The following is a 20,286-nucleotide window of genomic DNA, read 5'->3' as shown; positions in this document are numbered from 1 at the left end:
TTCAGGTGTTTTAAAATATCTAGATCAAGTGTGATTAAGCAAATATAAGGAATTGTTTGTGTCGGTCTGGATTAATCGGCATCTCAAGTTTGGAGAACGAACTACGAATAGAGTTGAGAGCCAGCATGCAAAGCTAAAGAAATACCTTTGTGCAAAAAATTCTTCTTTAGATAAATTTGCTGGTTGTATCAATTAGATTGTGAAGTCTCAACTTACATCGATATATGAAAGTTTTGAAAATAATAGAATTATCCTCAAACACAGACACAACTTACCGTGTTTTAGATTATTGCGGGGTTTTGTGGCACTTGAAGCTCTAGATATCCTGAAGGGGAACTTCAGCGGTCGAGTAAACATCAACTTGACTCTTCAAACTGTGGTTGTAAACTACGTCATAGTTGTGGGTTACCATGCGTTTGCATGCTATCAGTCTACTTGAATTCAGGTGGTATATTTAACAATTATTTTCTAAATTTTATTTATATATTGAATTTTTATAAACTAATGGCATTTCAATGCAGGTGAGTGTATTCCGTTGGATTCAATAGATATATTCTGGAGGAAGCTTGACTTATCACCGTCAACTTCTGTGAAAAATGAGGATATTTGTTGTGACAGTGAGTTAGAAATGTTCAAAGAAAACTTCACTAAGCAATCAAAAGCCGGGAAAAAAAGTCTATTAAGAAAGTTAAGAGACATATTCCAGCCGAGTAAAACACTCATTAAAGAACCTACATTCAAAAAAATACACGTGGACGACCAACCTTGAAGAAACAACAACAAAAACGAGTCAATTCTATAAGTCAAGCTCCCAGAAGACGTAGCCATTCAACCACGTCAAAATCTGTTGGGTCGGATCTGGTAGAGTTGAACAAAGAACCTGCAAGACATAGTTCATACGTAACCGAAATTCCAGACTTAAACCAGATGCCTGAATCATGTGACACTCATCCATTAATGAAAGAAATTCCAGATATGTTCCTCCCTTACATCACACATGTACAAGATGTCAAGGGTGATGGAAATTGCGGATTCCGAGCAATACCTGTTTGTCTTGGTTATGGCGAAGATCAGTGGCTCTATGTTCGACATCAACTGCTAGATGAGTTATTAAGTTCATATGATGTCTATGCTAGAGTTTTCACTGATAGAATCGATGAATTACGTAGTTCACTGTGTTTTTCACAATCGCCTGTGCCAGCAGAACACTGGATGATTATGCCTATGACAGGTGTCCTAATTGTCAACAGGTTCAGGGTGATCCTCAATTATTTAACCAAGTGATGTGACATAACTTTCTTTCCTCGTTGGAGAGGTCCGGAACATTTTCAATACCATCATGCTATTACAATTGCACATGTATATGATAATCATAATGTGATGGTACAATTAGAAGGAGATTACCCAATGCCTACCATTTTAGCTTATTGGATCTGCCACAGAGCCCCATCTACAGCTGGATGGCAAAGCATGTATATGTCACGTCTGGAATTTTATAGACAACTGAAACCTTGTAATCTCAAAACACCTGTTATAACTATAGAGGATTATTGTTAAATAATATTAATTTATTATATTTTAGCATTTTGCTCATATTTTTTTATTTATGTATTCATATATATGTTTAACAATAATCCTATAATAATAAAAATATGTTTAATAATAATAATACTGATATCTTTAATAATAATAATAATTAATAATCATACAATAATAATACTTATAATATTTAATAAAAATATGTTTAACAATTAAATGATATAAAAAAGTGAGTGGAGAGGTGATAATTAATTCTTAATCATTACGGTAGAAAAATGTTAATTACTAACCAATCAATAAAGTAAAAGAACATTAATTAAAATAACTAATTATTAATTATAGTGAAGGTGTGTTATTTATTAAGTATGTTGGGGGTGTTTTTTAGCCAACCCCTTATTTTTTAATCAAAGCTTTAACTTTTAAATTTTATAAAAACAAATTTAATGAAGGAGTAAATATTATGGTATGTTGTATATCAACTTTGATTTTATGTGATTTTATATGTGAAATTCTGTTTAGGATCAATTTTTAAAAATCACTAATAACGTTATCAGATTAACACCGTTTTACGTTAATATATTGCATACAAGAACTATTATATTAAACCAATATAAAAATAAATATTTATTTCTCTAAATATTTATAATTAAATCAAAATCAAAATTTCATTTATACATATGAAACACAATTTAAGTTCACTAAATCAATATTTGAGTATGTAATGAAACAAAATTCATATATAAAGTTATTATTTATCCAATTCTTACATATTTTCCTTTTTGTTATTTGAAAACCAATTTTACTTTTGTCGACCAAATATATTTGTTCGATTTTTTATTTTTAAAAGAATAAAAAGAGAATAATACTTATTTTTTAAAGAAATTTTAGCATTAGATCTCGCGTAATTGGTGAATTTAATACTTATACTTTAATTTGATCAATTTTAATTATTGTACTTTTTGAATCGGTCAATTTAAGTGATTGTATTTTTTGAACTTTTAAATTTTAGTCTTAACCAAACGATAGCAATTAAACTTGTTTGGTTAAATTTTGTTATCAGTCCTATTATGCGTCTTAATTGCTGCATTTTTTGAATTTCTAAATTTTAATCTTAATATAAATAACAATTGATAAATCTATTAACTAGTCTTTTTTAGTAATATATGTAAATACTAAACTGACATGGCATTATACATGTAATAATATGCTTAACACGTCAGTTTTAAAAATAACAAAACTTAATGAATTTAATAGCTACCATTCCATCAAGACTAAAATTTTAAAACTCTAAAAGTACAAAGACTGAAAATGATCAAATCAAAGTACAAATACTAAATCCACAACTTATGCAAAGTACAAGATTTAATAGTAGAATTTGACCTTTTAAAAACCTAATACACTCAAAATTGCAAAATAATATATAAGAAACCAAGTTGACTAACCCTTAGCTTGGATGGTATTAACATTGTTGTCAGAGTAGGAGGTCATAGGTTCGAACACGCGAAAGCACATTTATCGTTCTATTTAATGGTGAGAAGATGTTATGGGTAGTTCTAGGTACATTGAATCATTTGAGTCAAATCGAGTCGAGTTAACGAATCCTATTATTTATATTTGATGTTGCGTTTAGATGGACCAATTGTTTGACTAATAGACGAAGTACAAGATTATTTAACTACATGAATAATATAATGATTTTGCTTTTAACTTAATGGGTAAACATTTATCAAAACGACGTAATTTTGCCTTTTAACTTAATTATTTTGAATTTTAACTTTTAAAAAAGTAAAGATTTATCAAACGACATAGTTTTGTCTTTTCTTATTCAGATTTTCGGATAACTCAAATTGTGTAATTCATATTCGAGTTAAACTGAAAAACTTAATTTTTTATTCGAGTCGATCCAAATAACTTGATTAACTCAAATAAATCAAACTATTTAATTCAAAATTTAAAATTTTTATCGAGTTTTTAGAATCGAATTGAATTTTGCTCACCCCAACATATGATATTACACTTTTTAATTCTTAGAGAAAAGTGAGAATCAAATCTAACTGCACTATGGCTTTCCAAACACACAAACACGTTAAATAAGTTAAATGAATGATTTTTATACTATAATAATATTATTTTAATTTTAGAATATCTATTATTAATTAATTATTGACATCGTTGTTGCTACAACATTATGGTAAGCATGGATTCAAACGCACTTAACCACATAATATCTATCACTTTAGGAATTATATAAAAAAGAAATTATATATTATTTTACTAATCTCATTAAAATAGTTTAAAACTTTTACTAATTTATCATATATTTTGACCTACTAAATATTTAATTAAATTATATATTATTTATACTAATTTAACTAAATTACATATTATTTAATATTGATTCTTTATTTAATCAAAGATGACTAAGAATGACAATGACTATATGTTTAATGTTAGAGATGATAGAGCTCACCAAATATTAATGTTAGAATAATTAAATAAAATTGTATAGAATGATTATTTGTCTTGTTAATTTTATTAGTAATTTCATTTATCGAATATATTTTTGGGCCAACTTATTACATATGCAATTCGATTTTAAGTGTTGTTACTAGAGTTTGTTTTTTTTTAAGTATTAATGAGAATTTTTTATAGTAATTAATATTTTTTAGAATTTAATTTATATTGTTGTGTAATTACAATTTATTATATCAAACATTCATAATTATTATATAATTACACTATGCCAACCGAGCAAGTGTAATAAATTAGAATTCTTTGTAATTAAAATACTAAGATAATAATGACACTTTTATCTAATCTAATTAATTTGTGATGTCTAAAACATCCTTAATGTTTTTTTTTTAATATTAATCTCATTGTAGGTTCTTATCATATCTACTATTTTTGATACAATGCTTAAAACTACCCATAACCCCTCTCTAACCCTTAAATAATAAGATAATGCGCTTCAACACAATCGAACTCACATCTTCTTACACTAAAAATAATATTTAATGCCAATCAAACTAAGACTCAATTAAACAATCTTAATGCTTTTATTTTCTCAAACAGAATTAAAATAAAAATTACCTCTAAAGCCAAACACCTAACTTGCAACATGAATGAAATATTGAAACCAAATTGTAAATGCCGAAATTGTTACCAAACCTTATATTTTGGGCCTTTAACCATTTTCATTTTGATTTGATTCTATTATAATTCTTCAAGGGTAATATAATCCGAGAATAGCCTTTTGCTAAAAGCCCTAACTTGTTTACTTTCTTTTTTTCTCTTTTAAATACCATTTGCAGTGTTTGAGGGATGGAACACAATGGGGGGAAGAGATCATAATCCATGTCAATTTCTTCTTTCTATTTTCTTTAACACTTTACATTCTTCACATACGTTTATCACTGTAAAAACCATTTCTTTGAGACAAAAGAAGTCATCTTTTTTTTTTTGTAACATAACGGAAACACCCCCCCACCCCGGGGCAAATCCCCTAACAAAGATCTGATCCATTAGCCAAACAGAAGAAAAGAATTTGCAGCTTTGTACAATACTAGTATATCACTATATATATAAACACTCACTCAAATTTGAGAGGTTTGTTTGTTGCAAAAACATAGCTAGCCTTGGCTTGATGAACCATTAGTCCAAGTCATCCCCATATGCACATCATCCTCCCTTTAACCGCACCATCAAATGCTTACTAATTTAGACCATACAGAAAGAGGACAGCCGTTTTTATTCACTTGCATACAATCTCAGGTTCAACTATATATAACAATTAAACTAGAGCAGGAAACTAGGGGCAGATATAAATAGACAGATTCTTACTGTATACTTCAAACTTCGCTCCCTTAAATTCTGCTCGAGCACACTAAAATAGTAAGGTACCCAATGAAGGAAAATTGCAGAGAGCCAATTAGTGACCTCTGCCACGACCACGTCCACGCCCCCTACCCCGACCACGTCCCAAAGGCCGTCCTGAATAGATGATGGGAAAAATAAGTAGAAATGAGTGAATGATGCACACAAAAGTAACGAGTATTGAGATCAAAATAATAGAAGAGTGAAATGTATAAATACCTGCAGCTGGCTTCTTAGGCTTAACTCTTGGTGTCTCCTCCACAAGCAAAGTTTCCAGATTCAAGCTGTCAGGGAGAATATAATAACGAATGGTGTTACCCCGGACACTCAGATGGTCAAGAGTAACGGGGTTTTTTCCCTTGAGCGTTAGTTTCACCGTCTTCAAATGTGTATTCATGCTAACATCAACCCCTACAAGATTCCAGCAAAGCCACTTTTCACACAGTGCATTTAACAGAGAGAATAGCTGGAAAACATTCTTAGAGAATGGAGGATGGACACTAAAACAGCTACATAACAAAAGTCCGAACACTATCTCTAGGTCATGTTAAAAATTTCAGTCGCCCAGCTAAAGCTTCCACTGTTTTAACATGAAGAATCGAAACACAAAACATGTTACTTGTTAGCTGTTACACAATTTTCTGAGAAAAAAAAATCGGCATATTTAACATTCTATGAGTCCACTATCAAAATGTGCTCATCCTTGATGTTGAATATTAGATCGAATCAAGCAAATGAAGGTTCAGCATGCTAGTATTTTCATATAGTTTTCCAACTACAAGCCCAGTGAAGTCGCAATAAAGAAAGAAAAAATAGAACAAAGAATCATGCCGATTTATATAAAGTTATAAAAATTGACAATCAACAACATATATTCAATAAAAAAGAACAGCAGAGTGCAAAGTAACACAATTAGTTTATGTGGAGATGAATTTAAAATGGGAAAAGCCCACAGTTCTTTTTCCTCACAATTTGAAGAGCCAATCACAATTAATGGTCCATAAGTTCGTATTAGTTCATTCTTAAAACACTAGTAGTGAAGGTATTTTCCTACTCCACGAGCGGAATTTAAAGACCATGAAATTTATTTATTTTAAATAATACGATTAAGTCATTTATGTCACCATGCTAATCCTATTAACAATGTGGATGAGAAAATTTCTCTTAACCAAAATACGCAATATTTTGCCTCTTTCGGCAAATAAATGAACAGAATGCAAAAAAGGGATAAAAAAAAAAGTTTAAAAAAAATGGCAAAACAAATAAGAGCATCAATCAAGAAGAGCCTATATATAAATTAGATTGATTCTCATTAAACCATTACGTATAAAAATCAAAACCTAGGGCTCATTGAAAAGCCCAAAGGAGAATAATGAAAACCATAAGCTTGAATTGAAAATGTATACTAAATAAAGAGAGATACGAACCTGTGATGGTGCCATGGACAACAGTTCCGTTCTTGAGCTCGATGGAGACAGTCTCGTTATTTAACTTCATTAAAAACCTTTTTTTTTTAAAAAAAGTAATTATTTACATCAATTTTTTTAATGAATGTTGCTTCTTAGTTGAAACTTAAAGAATAAAATAAAATGTTAAACAAAAAAGGAATGAAAAACAAGGAAGGATGATTACCTCACGAGCTTCATGTTTGAAAACTTTGAGCAGTGAAATGAGAGTAAAGCTCCAGAACTGAGTTTGATGGCGATTCAAATTTTCAAATGCAAAACCCTTTCCTCCCATTTTTTTTAATTATTAGAAAAAAAAAAGGGGAAAGGCTCATTCATTCTTGCATGTAAATTTGGGCCTAAATATCTTGGCCCATATTTACCCCAAAAATGCTTTAATTTTTATTTTATTTAAATCACTACACTCTTCCATAATAAAATAAAGAATGAATAAATATGGGGAACTTTTTATTTTCCTAAAACGAAGTTGAAGTTTATTTTCCTAAAATGAACTGAATTTTTGAGATTTTAAATTTAAATTTTATTATATTTAGATTTTTTTAATAATTAATATTAGTTGAATTAATCCTTCAATTACAATAATAATTTGGTAAATTATATATTGATATAACTAGTTTTGTTTTACTCGTGTGATGTACAAGTTGATTGTGTGTTTTAATGAAATAATAATAAATTTATGTAGCTATTTTCAACATTTATATTATCTTTTACATATTTGTATGAAGAAAAGGATTCGTGCATACCAGTCGATAGAGTTTGTAAGATTAAGATTGATCTTAAAAGGAGTGGATGAGAAAAAGAGCATGTCGTATCAATGAATAATTCTAAAAATGTAACACCCCCATGCCCGAAACCGTCACCGGAGTCAAGCTTGAGGTGTTACTAAACTTATCTTACCTTTTAAACAACTCTAAACCACTTATTTTAATTTTCGAAATAAATTGTTTTTCTGCGTCATGGTTGCTTAAAAATTCATTTCTCGAGTTTCAAAACTCAAAATTAAGATCCGTAAATTTTTCCTAAAACTAGACTCATATATCTATCTAATAATTTTTTTTCTAGAATTTTTTACTTAGCCAATTAGTACAGTTTATTAGTTAAAGTTACCCCTGTTTCAGAATTCGACTGCACTGGCCTCTACTTACTACGAACCACTTTTCTCTCTGTACAAAAATCATATGACTATATCGTTTATTTCTATTAAAACTAGATTCAATAAGGATTCTAACCATATAAACTACACCACCTAATTATTTTTGTAAAATTTATGGTGAATTTCTAAAGTTGGAACAGGGGATCTAGAAATCGCTCTGGCCCTATTTCACCAAAACTCAGATACCCTGTAAAATACAAAACCTTTACCTGTTTTGCTTATTCCATATGAAAATAAACACAACGAGCTTTAATTTCATATATTATTCACCATCAACCCATGTCTCTACAATTTCTTGTGATTTTTCAAAATCCCATTATTTCTGATACTTGAATCTATTTTTAAGTTACTTTCACATTTTTCTTAGTTTTCATGTGATAGTTACTACTTAATCATACATACTATTAAACATGTATATCATCAGCCACTCTATTAGCTAATCACTAGCAAGTATTTACACATCATTCATTGATCAGATCATATCAAAAGAAACCAAGTTCCTATACATGCCATAAACAAAACGAAACGTCTAACTATACCAATGTGATTTCTTCGATAGTGTGATCGGGTCTCCGACGTTTCCTTCGATCCCTGAGTGGCTTGATAAAAACTATAAGAACAAGAAAATAAAGAGAGTAAGCACTAGGCTTAGTAAGCTTACAAGCAAATAAATTACAACATTCAACATAATCAATAATTATACATAATGTCACCTAGCCTCATAAACTTTCTTTACTTCTCATTTTCTACCTTCTTCTTTACTCACTTACCTTCTTTCTTACCTGACCTTTCACTATTCATAAATATAGTCTACCTTCCCTTTTGCTGATAATTCACTGTAATTTAATGTGTACAATGACCCGTTGAACCACTCGGAATACTAAGGATACTAGGGTCGTTCCTGTCTATCAATATCCTGCCAATGCCATGTCTTCGACATGGACTTACATGAATTATTCTTGTCTCCAATGCCATATATATATCTAATATGGGCTTACATGGCTCATTCCTGTCTCCAAAGCCATATATCTGATATGGACTTACATGGCTCATTTCTGTCCTGTCCTGTCCTGTCAACCCCAATATCCTAACATTCCTAAGGTTCAAACGGGGCTTCTTAATGCTTTTTCTCTGTCACTTCGCCTTTAATTCGACTTTAAATATTCTCAAAAAATAAGTATATAAATGCTGAAAATTGACAATAATAATGTAAAATAAAAGAATATTGCATTTATTTATTGTAAACTTACCTCGATACAAAATGTGACTAAACTTTACAATTTAGTCCTTTACTTTTTCTTTTCCCCGATCTACTCCCGAATTTCGCTATTCTTGATCTATAATAGCAAATTTAACTTATTTAATATTCACATTTATCAAAACAGTCCTTTACTCAAAATTTGGAAAAATTACATTTTTGCCCCTAAACTTTTGCATATTTACACTTTTACCCTAAATCTCGTAAATTAAACTTCAGCCTATTTTCTTATGTCTTATGACATACTGATTGTTTTTCCCTTCTATAGAAAAATCAAATTCTCACTCTAACATATACTTATGACTATTAGGTATTTTTACCGATTAAGCCCTTTTACTCGTTTTTACCTAAAACCGAGTAGCACAAGTTTTCTAACATAATCTAAGACCTCATATTCTATCATAAAACATCAAAATAAACACTTTTCACCTATGAGTATTTTTCCAAATATGAACCCTAACTTAAATTATTGCTAGCATAAGCTTTATCGAGCTACCGGGACTCCGAAAACGTAAATAACATTAAAAACGGGGCTTGGAATCACTTACTATGGAGCTTGAAAGCTTGAAACAAACCCTAGCTATGGAGAACCCTTGAAATTTCTTGCTAATGAAGAAGATGATGAATTTTGTGTTATTTTTCCCTTTTTATTTCATTTAATATCCAAATGACCAAAATGCCCTTCCTTATTAAACTTTCAAAAATTCCATCCATATCCTATTTTGTCCATGAACTTTGGTCAAATTGTTATTTAAACCCTCATAATTAATATTCCAAAGCAATTTCATACTAAAAACTTCTAGAATGCAAGTTTTGCAAATTATTCGATTTAGTCCCTAATCTCAACTTAAGCACTTTATGTATAGAATTTCATCACGAAATTTTCACACAATCATGCAATCATATCATGAACCTCAAAATAATAATAAAATAAATTTTTCTACCTCGGATTTGTGGTTTCGTAACCACTATTCCGTTTAGGCCCTATTTCGGAATGTTACAAAAAATATTTTTTTTCCGAATCAATTTAAGAAAATGTTTTTAAATTTTTTTTATTCAAAGTTAGATCGAGTGAATAAATAGATAAAGCTCAATGACCCCAACTATAAGAAAACAAAAAGTAACGAACTCATATCCAAAACGTACATGATATATTAAATTATAAATTAAACGTTAATTTAATTATAATAAATTGAAATTTTTAAATAATATATTTATTATTAATTAAAAACTTATAAAATTCATTAACCTGTTTCATTGTGTAAACAAATAAGGAACCTTTAAAATTATAATTTGTAACACCCCTACCCTATCCGTCATCGGAACAGGGTACAAGGTATTACCGGAGCTTATCGAATCATTATTAATTAGGAGAAAAAGTAAAACAAAGTAAACATGTAATATTTAATAAATTCGTATAACATGGTAATTAACTTACCGCTTCTCTATATTCAACATAATTAGCAAAATATAATTATTCGAATTGATCATGAGCCCTAATACCTATTCTTATCACATTGTTAGTAATATAATTCATATAAATATCAAGAAACATGTATGGACTCAACTTTCATTAAATTTCTCATATGTATATACTTTTACACATCATTTATTCACATAACTTATAACAATCATATCTATGTATTTTAAATACGCTTTCATAACAATTTGTCTTGATTTCAGACTATCTCACACTCATCGAATCATTTAAAATACTATCTTTATACAAATAGTACACTTGAGTTGCACAATTCTATAATTATGAACGAACACATTTATAAAATATATTCCATGTTCATATATCATAGTCTCATGTCTCCATATATCAAATATATAACCATCCTTTTCTTGTGTTTCAGATAAATACATATAACCATACATAAGCATGCCGTTCATTATTTCTTCCTATCTATCACAATTCAAATGACAGATATTCATGTGAATGAGCTCAATAATAACCATGAAAATACTTACCACATTCTTTCAAACATATTCCACTTATAACATTTTTTTTTTATATTTGACTTGACATTTACTAAGCAATATCGGATATTCATTTATTAGGCAATATCAAATATTCAAATTATTCTTTAACATATATAACATTTAATTCAAACATGAATTTATAACAATTTTCATTTTAACAAAGTTTAACATTTACCAAATATAATCGAGTATGTGATCAATTTATGCATAAGTCACTTACATATTTTCCTCCTCCTCCTCTCCATTCCACATCCTTAATGTATATAACACGCTTATAAGTAACATTATCTATAATTTCACTATTTACTTATATTTATATTCCAAAGTTGTCCATCCGTGTCATAGTTACTAAATTATTTTTAACTTGAGCTATGGAGCTCCAAATTAAGATCCACTAATTTTCCTTGAAACTAGACTTACATATCTTCTTACCATAAAATTTTCAAAAATTTTGGTTTAGCCAATAAGTACAGTTTATTCTTTAAAGTCACCCCTATTCTGCTATTTGATAGTTCCGACCCTTCTTCACTAAAAATTAATTATCTCCTCGTACGAGATTCAAATAAAGTTACCGTTTGTTTCTTTTAAAAATAGACTCATTCAAGATTCTAAAAATATAAATTTAATCCCCTATTATTATTTTTTTCAATTTTTGATTTTTTCCGAAGTCAGAACAGGGGAACCCAAAATCATTCTGACCTTGTCTCACAAAATTTATTATATCTCATGATTTACAATTCCATTGCTTACATCTTTTCCTCTATAAGAAACTAGACTCAATAAGTTTTAATTTCATATTTTATTCATCCTCTCATTAGATTTCTACAATTTTTGGTGATTTTTCAAATTTAGACTACTGTTGCTATCCAAAACAGTTTTAATGCAAAATGTTGATTTCCATTTTACCCTAAATTTCACAATTCATACAATTCAGTCATTGCTTAATTAACCATTCAATTGAGCTAATTTTTCTCAATTAATACTTTAGTCTATAATTTTAAACTACTTCATAACCCTTGAAAATCAGAACTTTAGCACTAGACCTTAATTCCAAACTCTTTCATAATTAGGTCATGAAATCAATTTCCATCAATTTTACTTGATAAAATCATCATATATCAAAATTAAAGCTTCAATTTTATATTTATTCAACATATGCTGCCAGCATTCATCCATATAAACTTTAAAAATTAGCCATGAAATCAAAAACTAATGACATAGTAAGTTGGACTCAATTGTAAAAGTCCAAAAGCTTAGAAATTTCAAAGAGAAAGCAAGAATTAAACTTACATGAAGCTAGAGTATGAAAACCAGCTTGAACCCTCTTCCATGGCTATTTTTCAGCTGATGAATATGAAGAAAAATGAAAAGAATTCTAGATATTCCAATTTGGTCCCATTTTTATTTAGTTAATTTTGGCAATTTTTCAATTTTGCCCTTATTTCACCCATTTCCTGATTTTTCTCAGCTATTGTCGCCCAAAATATCTCCTTTGAGCTTATTTTCACTTTAGGTCCTTCCTCATTTGACAATTGAGCTATTTAATCCTTCTAACAACTTTTACACATTTTTCAATTTAGTTCTTTTTATTTAATTAATCGCCCAAATGTCAAAATTTTCTAACTAAATTTTAATACTACCTTGACACTCCGTAAATATTTATACAAATATTTATGGCTTGGTTTATAACACCGAGATCTCGATTTTTTTTCTCAATTTCTTGACCAAATAAATCTTTATAAAACACAATTTACTATTTCAAAAATCTTTTAAAAGTTACATTTCGCTCATAAATATTAAATAGTATAATCTACAAGTTCATTTTTTGGATCTGGTGGTCTCAAACCACTATTTTCGACATCGCTGAAATTTGGGCTATTACATAATTATTCCTGAAATTATAAATAAAAATGTTTTTGAAATCTAAAAATATTCATGCCAAAGGTGGAATATTATCATTTCAAACTTCTATTTTTAATAAAATATAATATAATTTTTTGACTAAATAATAATTTTTTTAAGCAATGTACAATTGTGTGTAGATTAAAGCCCGTGACCATCGCACTAAATGCATTCTACGAAGGTCTATCGACTAGATGGAGATCATTTGACCCACGAGAGTTGGCCCGATTCAAAGAGCTATTGAAGAAGCTTATCTATTTGAAGCCTAAGTGGCCCAATGATGCAGATATGGAAAGATGGACTACATTCATAAATAAGAGAACTAATCTTAGAAGATTGAAGGGAATCATATCTTATTAAATTTAATTTAATTATGTAAATATTGTAAATCCCCTGATTATAGGGATAGACTTAATCTCGTCCGTCAATTTAACTTGATCTAGACCGTTGATTTTGGGGGAGCTCAACTAGAAATAGAGAGTCTCCTCCACACTTGTAAATCATTTCATTCTTTATTGTTTCTTGTATTCTTCTAGATAAAGTAATACAATTGAGAGCATTTACTCAAACACTTCTCGTGCATATTTTCTGTTCTTTTGTGCCTTCTTTTAACTAGAGTTGCTCCTACTATATAAATTGGTGTCTTTGAAGAATTCTTTGTGAATCCTCAATTATTTTGTGGTTAGACTAACTTAGGCGTGTTTACATCGAAAAGATCGCTTAAGGCTGCACGAATTGCGAAATAACTTACTTGCAAATGAAATGACAAAACTGTATAATAAAGTAATAAACATGTTAATTTAAATTATAAATGCAACCAAATTTAGTAAAATATTATGGTAGTCCTTATATCAAAGGACAAAATGTATTTCAACCATTCTACTGAAAAAATAAATAAATTAGTCCTAACAAATTTTAAAATGTACAAATTAGCCCCTCAATTAAATTTTATAACGTTGAACTAATTTGATCCCTAAACTATAACTAAAATAATAATAACAGTATAGGGTTTTAATGGGAGTTTGGTAATGGTGATAATCGAGAGGCTTGAATGATGGTGAACGGAGTTTGGTTGAGGCCTCTGTGAGGTTATAGTTCTATTTGTGGTTGGTTGGGGAGGTAGCCGAATGGCAATGGGAGCAAGGTCAAAGGTAGATGATTCGTGGTTGAAGTTGGAAAGCTATAGCAATGGAGGCTTTTCGGGTGAAGGAAAAATGAGGGTGGAGATGGGAATAAGGGATAGCTAGGAGAAATTTATAATTATTTTTGAGCAATTGCTAACCTTCCTTGCCTTGGCTTCCCCTGTTGTTTGTATAGAAAGAAGAGCAAAAAATATATTAAAATCTAGTCATCCTTTTGCCACTGATAACTTTGTTCAAGAAATAGGGATAATGGCGGATTTATAAGTGATGTTTGTTCAACAAATTGTTTTCTTTTGGATTTTAATCTTTCAGTCATTTATGGAATCTCACACAAATTTTGAAAGTGATCTGAGGATAGGAAGGAGAAAAGAGCAAATAGATGTTTATAAAAATTCTTTTTAAATTTTAATTAAATTTTTAATAACTAAATTATTTAAATATTAAATATTATATTTATATTGGACTTGTGGTGCAAAAGGATTAGCTGAATTATTAAAAACAAACCATGTTTTTTAAAATATTTTTGGAATTAGGTTTAAATCTATAGGTTTTGAAGATGTTAAGGGTTAAATTTATTGATTTTTTTTTTTAGAATTAAAACTAAAATGACTAGTTTTGTAAACATTGAGGGATAAATTTGTTAAATTTTTAATATTTTAAATAATTTATTTTTATTTTTAATATTTTTTAATTTTATAGAATTATTATTAGAAAAAATTTTACAAAATAAAAATAATATTTTAATTAAATTTAAAGGGTTAAATTAATAATTAACCATTTAAATTAACATTCCACATCATCTTTTAACAAATAGAATTTAAGGAATGGGCTAATCTATATACTTTTACCAACAAAATTTTGGTTTCGTAATAGCAATTGCTTTATTTTAATAACATAAACTATGTTTACAGAGTTAATTTAAAAAAAATATTCTTAATGTGACATAAATTTTTTTACAAAATTTTTTTATTTAATATCACTTTATTTTAAATTCTATTTAAAAATATGTAATATTTAATTTGATTTGTTATTTATTATTTTGAAATGCAAAAGCGTTTTCCAAAATTATGTTATAATATCAGTGTGTATATATTCGTGGCATCTTTAGATCAAAATAAATAATTTTAAGCTTTAGATTTAATATTTAATCTACTTTATTAAAATAAAGAAGTTTAATAATAAATTTGGTCACTAACGTTTGCATATTTGGTCAAAATGGTCCTAATTTTATTTTTAAATCTTTTTTTTGCTATCAACCTTTATTCTTTTTTTCAATACGCTTTTTCTAACAAATTTAATGAAAATACCGTTAAAAAAGTTAACAGGGATGATGTAGACTTTCATATGTGGAATATTTTTAATGAGATATAATTTATTACTTAGATAACCCAATAAGATAATTACATGTGGAAAATACTAGAATAAATAAATAATACAATAAATTTAAAAAATAACTATTAATTTAAAGAAAATAAACGTAATTATCTAAAACAAATTAACTTAGTAGAAAAACTTCTCAATAAACAAACCTACGAAAGATTGAAACCTTTTGAAAACAAAAGAAAATTTGAATAAATTAGAATAAGTGAATTATTTAAGAAAAAAAAAGAATAAAGATTGATGGCCAAAAAAAGCTTAAAAATACAATTAGGGTCATTTTAACAAAACATGCAAATATTAGTGGCAAAATTTATCATTAAGCCGAATAAAAAGCACAACATTCAATCTTTCCTTCTTCTTTTTTTCTTTTAACTGTGTAATACAAGTTTTAAGCTGAAAAAAATTGGGTAATCTCTTAGTTTTAGATTTTTTTTTTTGAAGGAAAAATTGGAAGCAAATTTACAATGAGATTGAAAGCAATATCAAGATTAAGCAATTTAGGTATTTGATATTTGAGATTTTTTTTCTTGGTTGATGAAAACCCAAATATCTAAAGTGAAGGTCTCTACATTTTTTTTCCAATGTAAAAATAGAATGTCGATAATGAAAAGAAAACGGAGAAAGAAAAGAAAACGGAGAAAAAAATAGATAACACAAATTTGACGTAAAAAAAATTTTGGGAAAAAAACCACAGGCAGAGAAGAATAAAATTCACTATGTCGAATTCAAATAATTACAATGAGTATAGACCGCGTCTATTTATAGGTTTGGAAAACCTTATTCTAATCAAAATCTAATAGAAGTAATGCAATAAGGTTGAAACACCTTATTCAAACCAACATCAAACAAATGAAGTAAACTTCTAAACGGATTATTCTTGTGCAGCCTATACTATACTGTGGGGGCCGGCCCCAGTCCAGTATCTTGCTTATTGGGGATCCACGATGGCCTGTGGCATTTGCTCTCGTGAATACCTCTATCTTAACACTTGTATTTTATTTTAACAAGAATTTGAGTCACAACTCTAATATCTTACTTTCTATCCCGTTGTAAATTTGCTTCTATTTTTTGTTCAAAATTAAAAATTAAACCTGAAGGTAAGAGATTATAAAAATATTTTTTTTTCTAAAACTTATATTACATGGAGAAAAAAAGAAGAAGAGTAGGTGTTGTAGTATTTATTTTAGTAAGGTTGATTAAATCTTAAATCTAATACTTAGATTTATTCATTTTGATCTAAGGGTTGAAAACAGTTTGGTTCTCATGATTCTTATTTTAAAAATTCTTACTTTAGTTATTACCATTTTTAATATCTAGTATTTCAAATATTAATTTTAAAGTGTTTTTAGAATTCTTTTTAATTAAGTCAAAAGGTTAAATATAAAAGAAATGAAAATGAAAAGGTTAATCAATAAGTTGATTGCCATACAGGCATTGAAACTACATATTTAATAAATTAAAGCCGCTTTATATATATATAAAGTAAAATTATATGGGAAATTTTAAAATGTAAAAAGGATGAAAGATTGCGTTATGTATGAATATCCAAATTTTAAAAGGCCTGTTTATAAAAAGGAAACAGATTTTAAATATAATAAATAAAAGCCTTTTTTATATATAAAAAAAGAAGTCTATATATAATAAAAATAACAAAATAGAAATTAAAATCAAAATAGTCATTTTGTTCATCTCGGGTTACATTTTATTCCTTTAAGTTTGAAATATTACGTTTTAGTCAATTACGTTAACATGTTGTAACATTTTAATCACTAAGCCGTTAATCGCCGTTAGCGGTGTAATATAAGTTGATGTGGCATGTTAAATCATCATTTCAAATAAAAATTATAGGTTAAATTATATAATTAGTCCCTATATTTTTTCGTTTTGAACAATTTAATTTTTTCTTTCTTTTATGTTTTTTTACCTTTTCTTTTTTTTTCTTTTTTTTTCTCATTCTCTTCTACTTCTCCCTCTATTTTCTTCCCTTCTCCATATTTTTTAACTTAGTTTTTCTACATTTTCTATTTATTAAAACTTTTTTATTTTTATGACAAAAGAAAAGATGAAGTTGAAACCAAAATAAAACTTACTCCGCATATTCTCACCTCACAATTACAAACTCTCATTGTAACACCCCCTACTCGTATCCATTGCCGGAATAGGGTACGAGGCATTACCGGAGTTTACTGAACATTTTCAGATAATTCTGAGTCATTTATTATTCATATTTTAGAAATAATCATAACGTCTCTCTATTGGGCCCTCGAAGCCCCAAATATACATTAGAAACCAACCGGAATTAAATCGGGATTATAAAAAAAATTTCGCAAAATCTTAAATTTTATTTTTATTTAAGTATTTACTATTTCAATGCTCCTTATAATTAAACATGTTACCGTTCAATCAATAGGTTGTCACTTGTCTAAGCGTCAAACAACATCATTGTTAGTATACTTGCATCAATAGGTTGTCACTTGTCTAAGCGTCAAACAACATCATTGTTAGTATACTTGCACACATTTCATCTAAATTCAACATTGATATACTTATTTCCTCTACATATCGACTTGAGTTTAATAATAGTCTCAACTTACATAATTTTCTTGTATCAACATATCAAAGATAATCATATATGTACATGTCATGAAACATATCATGCTCTTACCGTTTCTTCATAAGCATATATCATTCATTTCATTATATCAATATTTCATGCTCTATCATTTCCATATATTTTATGTATATTTATTCCGGTAATAGTTTATATCAAACTTGACATAAATTATATTCCATGTACTTATACTTATTTCGTTTATTTATCTTCATAATTATTTCATACAACTATTTTGTACATATATTTCCATATGACCAGTTCTTGTAAACATTTCACACAACCATTTCATATAACCATTCGTCATCTGATAAGTATTACCTGAATATCAATTGTTCAATAGATGTCATAGTGTCTCCCATCCACGGTCTTATTTATCTTTGGCATGATGCCATAGTGTCTTTCAACTATAGTCTTACTCATTCATTTTCTGTCATGTTGCCATGGTATCTTTCAACCATGGTCTTATTCTTTTCATGTCACGTTGTCATGGTATCTTTCAACCATGGTCTTATTCATTTCATATCAGGTTGCCATGGTATCTTTCAACCATGGTCTTACACATTTCATATCAGGTTGCCATGGTATCTTTCAACAATGGTCTTATTCTTTTCATATCAGAGAGCACACTCCCGCGAACCTCATCCTTACAGTGGGATTACTAGTCCAGGCTAAATCCCCTGTAATATAAACTCATAGAGTATTGTCGGGATTACCAGTCCAGGCTAAATCCCCTGCAACGACAATTACTCTAATGAGTTTGGATCTGAATTACCAGTCCAGGCTAAATTCAGACCCTAATTCGGATTACCCGTCCGGGCTAAATCCATTTTACACGTATTCTTTGGGAGGGCTGTATCAGAATAGGATCACTCGTCCGGGCTAGATCCTTTTTACCGTCAATTCCTTTTCAGAGATCTATCGAATTTTCCTTTCATTCAACCGGGCTTTATTTTCAATTTATATCGAGTATTAGCAATATTTCATCAATTATCATGAATTGAACATTCAAATCATATTTTCATCACATAACCACATATTTCAAGTATTTAAAATACAATTCAAGTTACACAAACTTACCTCATTGCTTGTTTGTGTTTATAATTTCATTAATCCGATATCTTTTATTTTCCACGATCAAGTCTCATTTTTGAGTCGTCCGGATCTTTATAAATAAATTTGATCATCATTTTCATTCATTTCATATTCTAATGCATTTAATTAATGCTTTAGGAAAAATTACCATTTTGCCGCTAGGCTTTTAATTAATGACGATTTCATCTTTAGGGTCAGGAAAATAAAATTCCTGCAATTTAATCCTTATTTCTAGATATTATTCTCATACATATTGATAACAATCCATGAATTCTATAAAATATAAGAATTTTTCATAATTTCAACACTTTTCAATTTAATCCCTAAAACATATTTTCCCCCGATCTTGAACTAAATTAATAATTTCATTCGATTTTGTAATTTAAATAATAAAATAATCCATTTCATGCAATTTGGTCATTTCTGACATTTTTACAAAATTACCCATAAAGTTTTACTTTTATTCAATTTAGTCACTGAGCCTAAAACATGCAAATTAGCCATGCTAGATGAATATTCATACATATTTTTCCTCCTCCTCCTCTCCATTCCACATCCTTAGTGTATATAACACACTTGTAAGTAACATTATCTATAATTTTTATTATTTACTTTTATGAATATTCAAGCTGTCCATCTGTGTCACACTCACTAAATTATTTATAACTCGAGCTATGGAACTCCAAATTAAGATCCGTTAATTTTCCCTGAAACGAGACTCATATATATTCTTACCATAAAATTTTAAGAATTTTTAGTTTAGCCATTAGGTATAGTTTATTCTTTAAATTCACCCCTATTCTGTTGTCTAACAGTTCCGACCCTTCTTCACTAAAAATTAATTATCTTAGAGTACAAAACTCGGATAATATTCTCGTTGA

General features: G+C 28.6%; 1 protein-coding gene across 2 annotated transcripts; it reads right to left on the bottom strand.

The window, feature by feature from the left end:
* Positions 1-5,090: 5,090 nt before the first annotated feature.
* Positions 5,091-7,157, bottom strand: LOC107923072 (small nuclear ribonucleoprotein SmD1a). Of its 2 annotated transcripts, XR_001691504.2 has the most exons (5): positions 7,045-7,145; positions 6,840-6,916; positions 5,632-5,823; positions 5,380-5,529; positions 5,091-5,251 (listed from the first exon to the last, which is right to left on the bottom strand). XR_001691504.2 is itself a non-coding variant. In XM_016853282.2 (4 exons), the coding sequence occupies exons 1-4, from the start codon at positions 7,056-7,058 to the stop codon at positions 5,468-5,470; spliced, it is 345 nt and encodes a 114-aa protein (XP_016708771.2). In that variant the 5' UTR covers positions 7,059-7,157; the 3' UTR covers positions 5,091-5,467. The 2 variants fall into 2 exon arrangements, 1 of the variants encoding a protein (XP_016708771.2); XM_016853282.2 differs by having other exon boundaries at positions 5,091-5,529; positions 7,045-7,157.
* Between the last annotated feature and the right edge of the window lie 13,129 nt (positions 7,158-20,286).

This window comes from Gossypium hirsutum, chromosome A11, assembly GCF_007990345.1.
Source record: "Gossypium hirsutum isolate 1008001.06 chromosome A11, Gossypium_hirsutum_v2.1, whole genome shotgun sequence".
Lineage (NCBI taxonomy): Eukaryota > Viridiplantae > Streptophyta > Magnoliopsida > Malvales > Malvaceae > Gossypium > Gossypium hirsutum.
This window is presented reverse-complemented; position numbering and strand designations above follow the sequence as displayed.

What these genes read in the sequence shown, in the direction of transcription:
- LOC107923072 (XM_016853282.2), bottom strand. An exon ending in TGTCCATGGCACCATCACAG is followed by an intron (nt 5,824 to 6,839) that starts GTTCGTATCTCT and finishes GGAATCTTGTAG; the next exon opens with GGGTTGATGTTAGCATGAAT. An exon ending in GCCTAAGAAGCCAGCTGCAG is followed by an intron (nt 5,530 to 5,631) that starts GTATTTATACAT and finishes TCATCTATTCAG; the next exon opens with GACGGCCTTTGGGACGTGGT.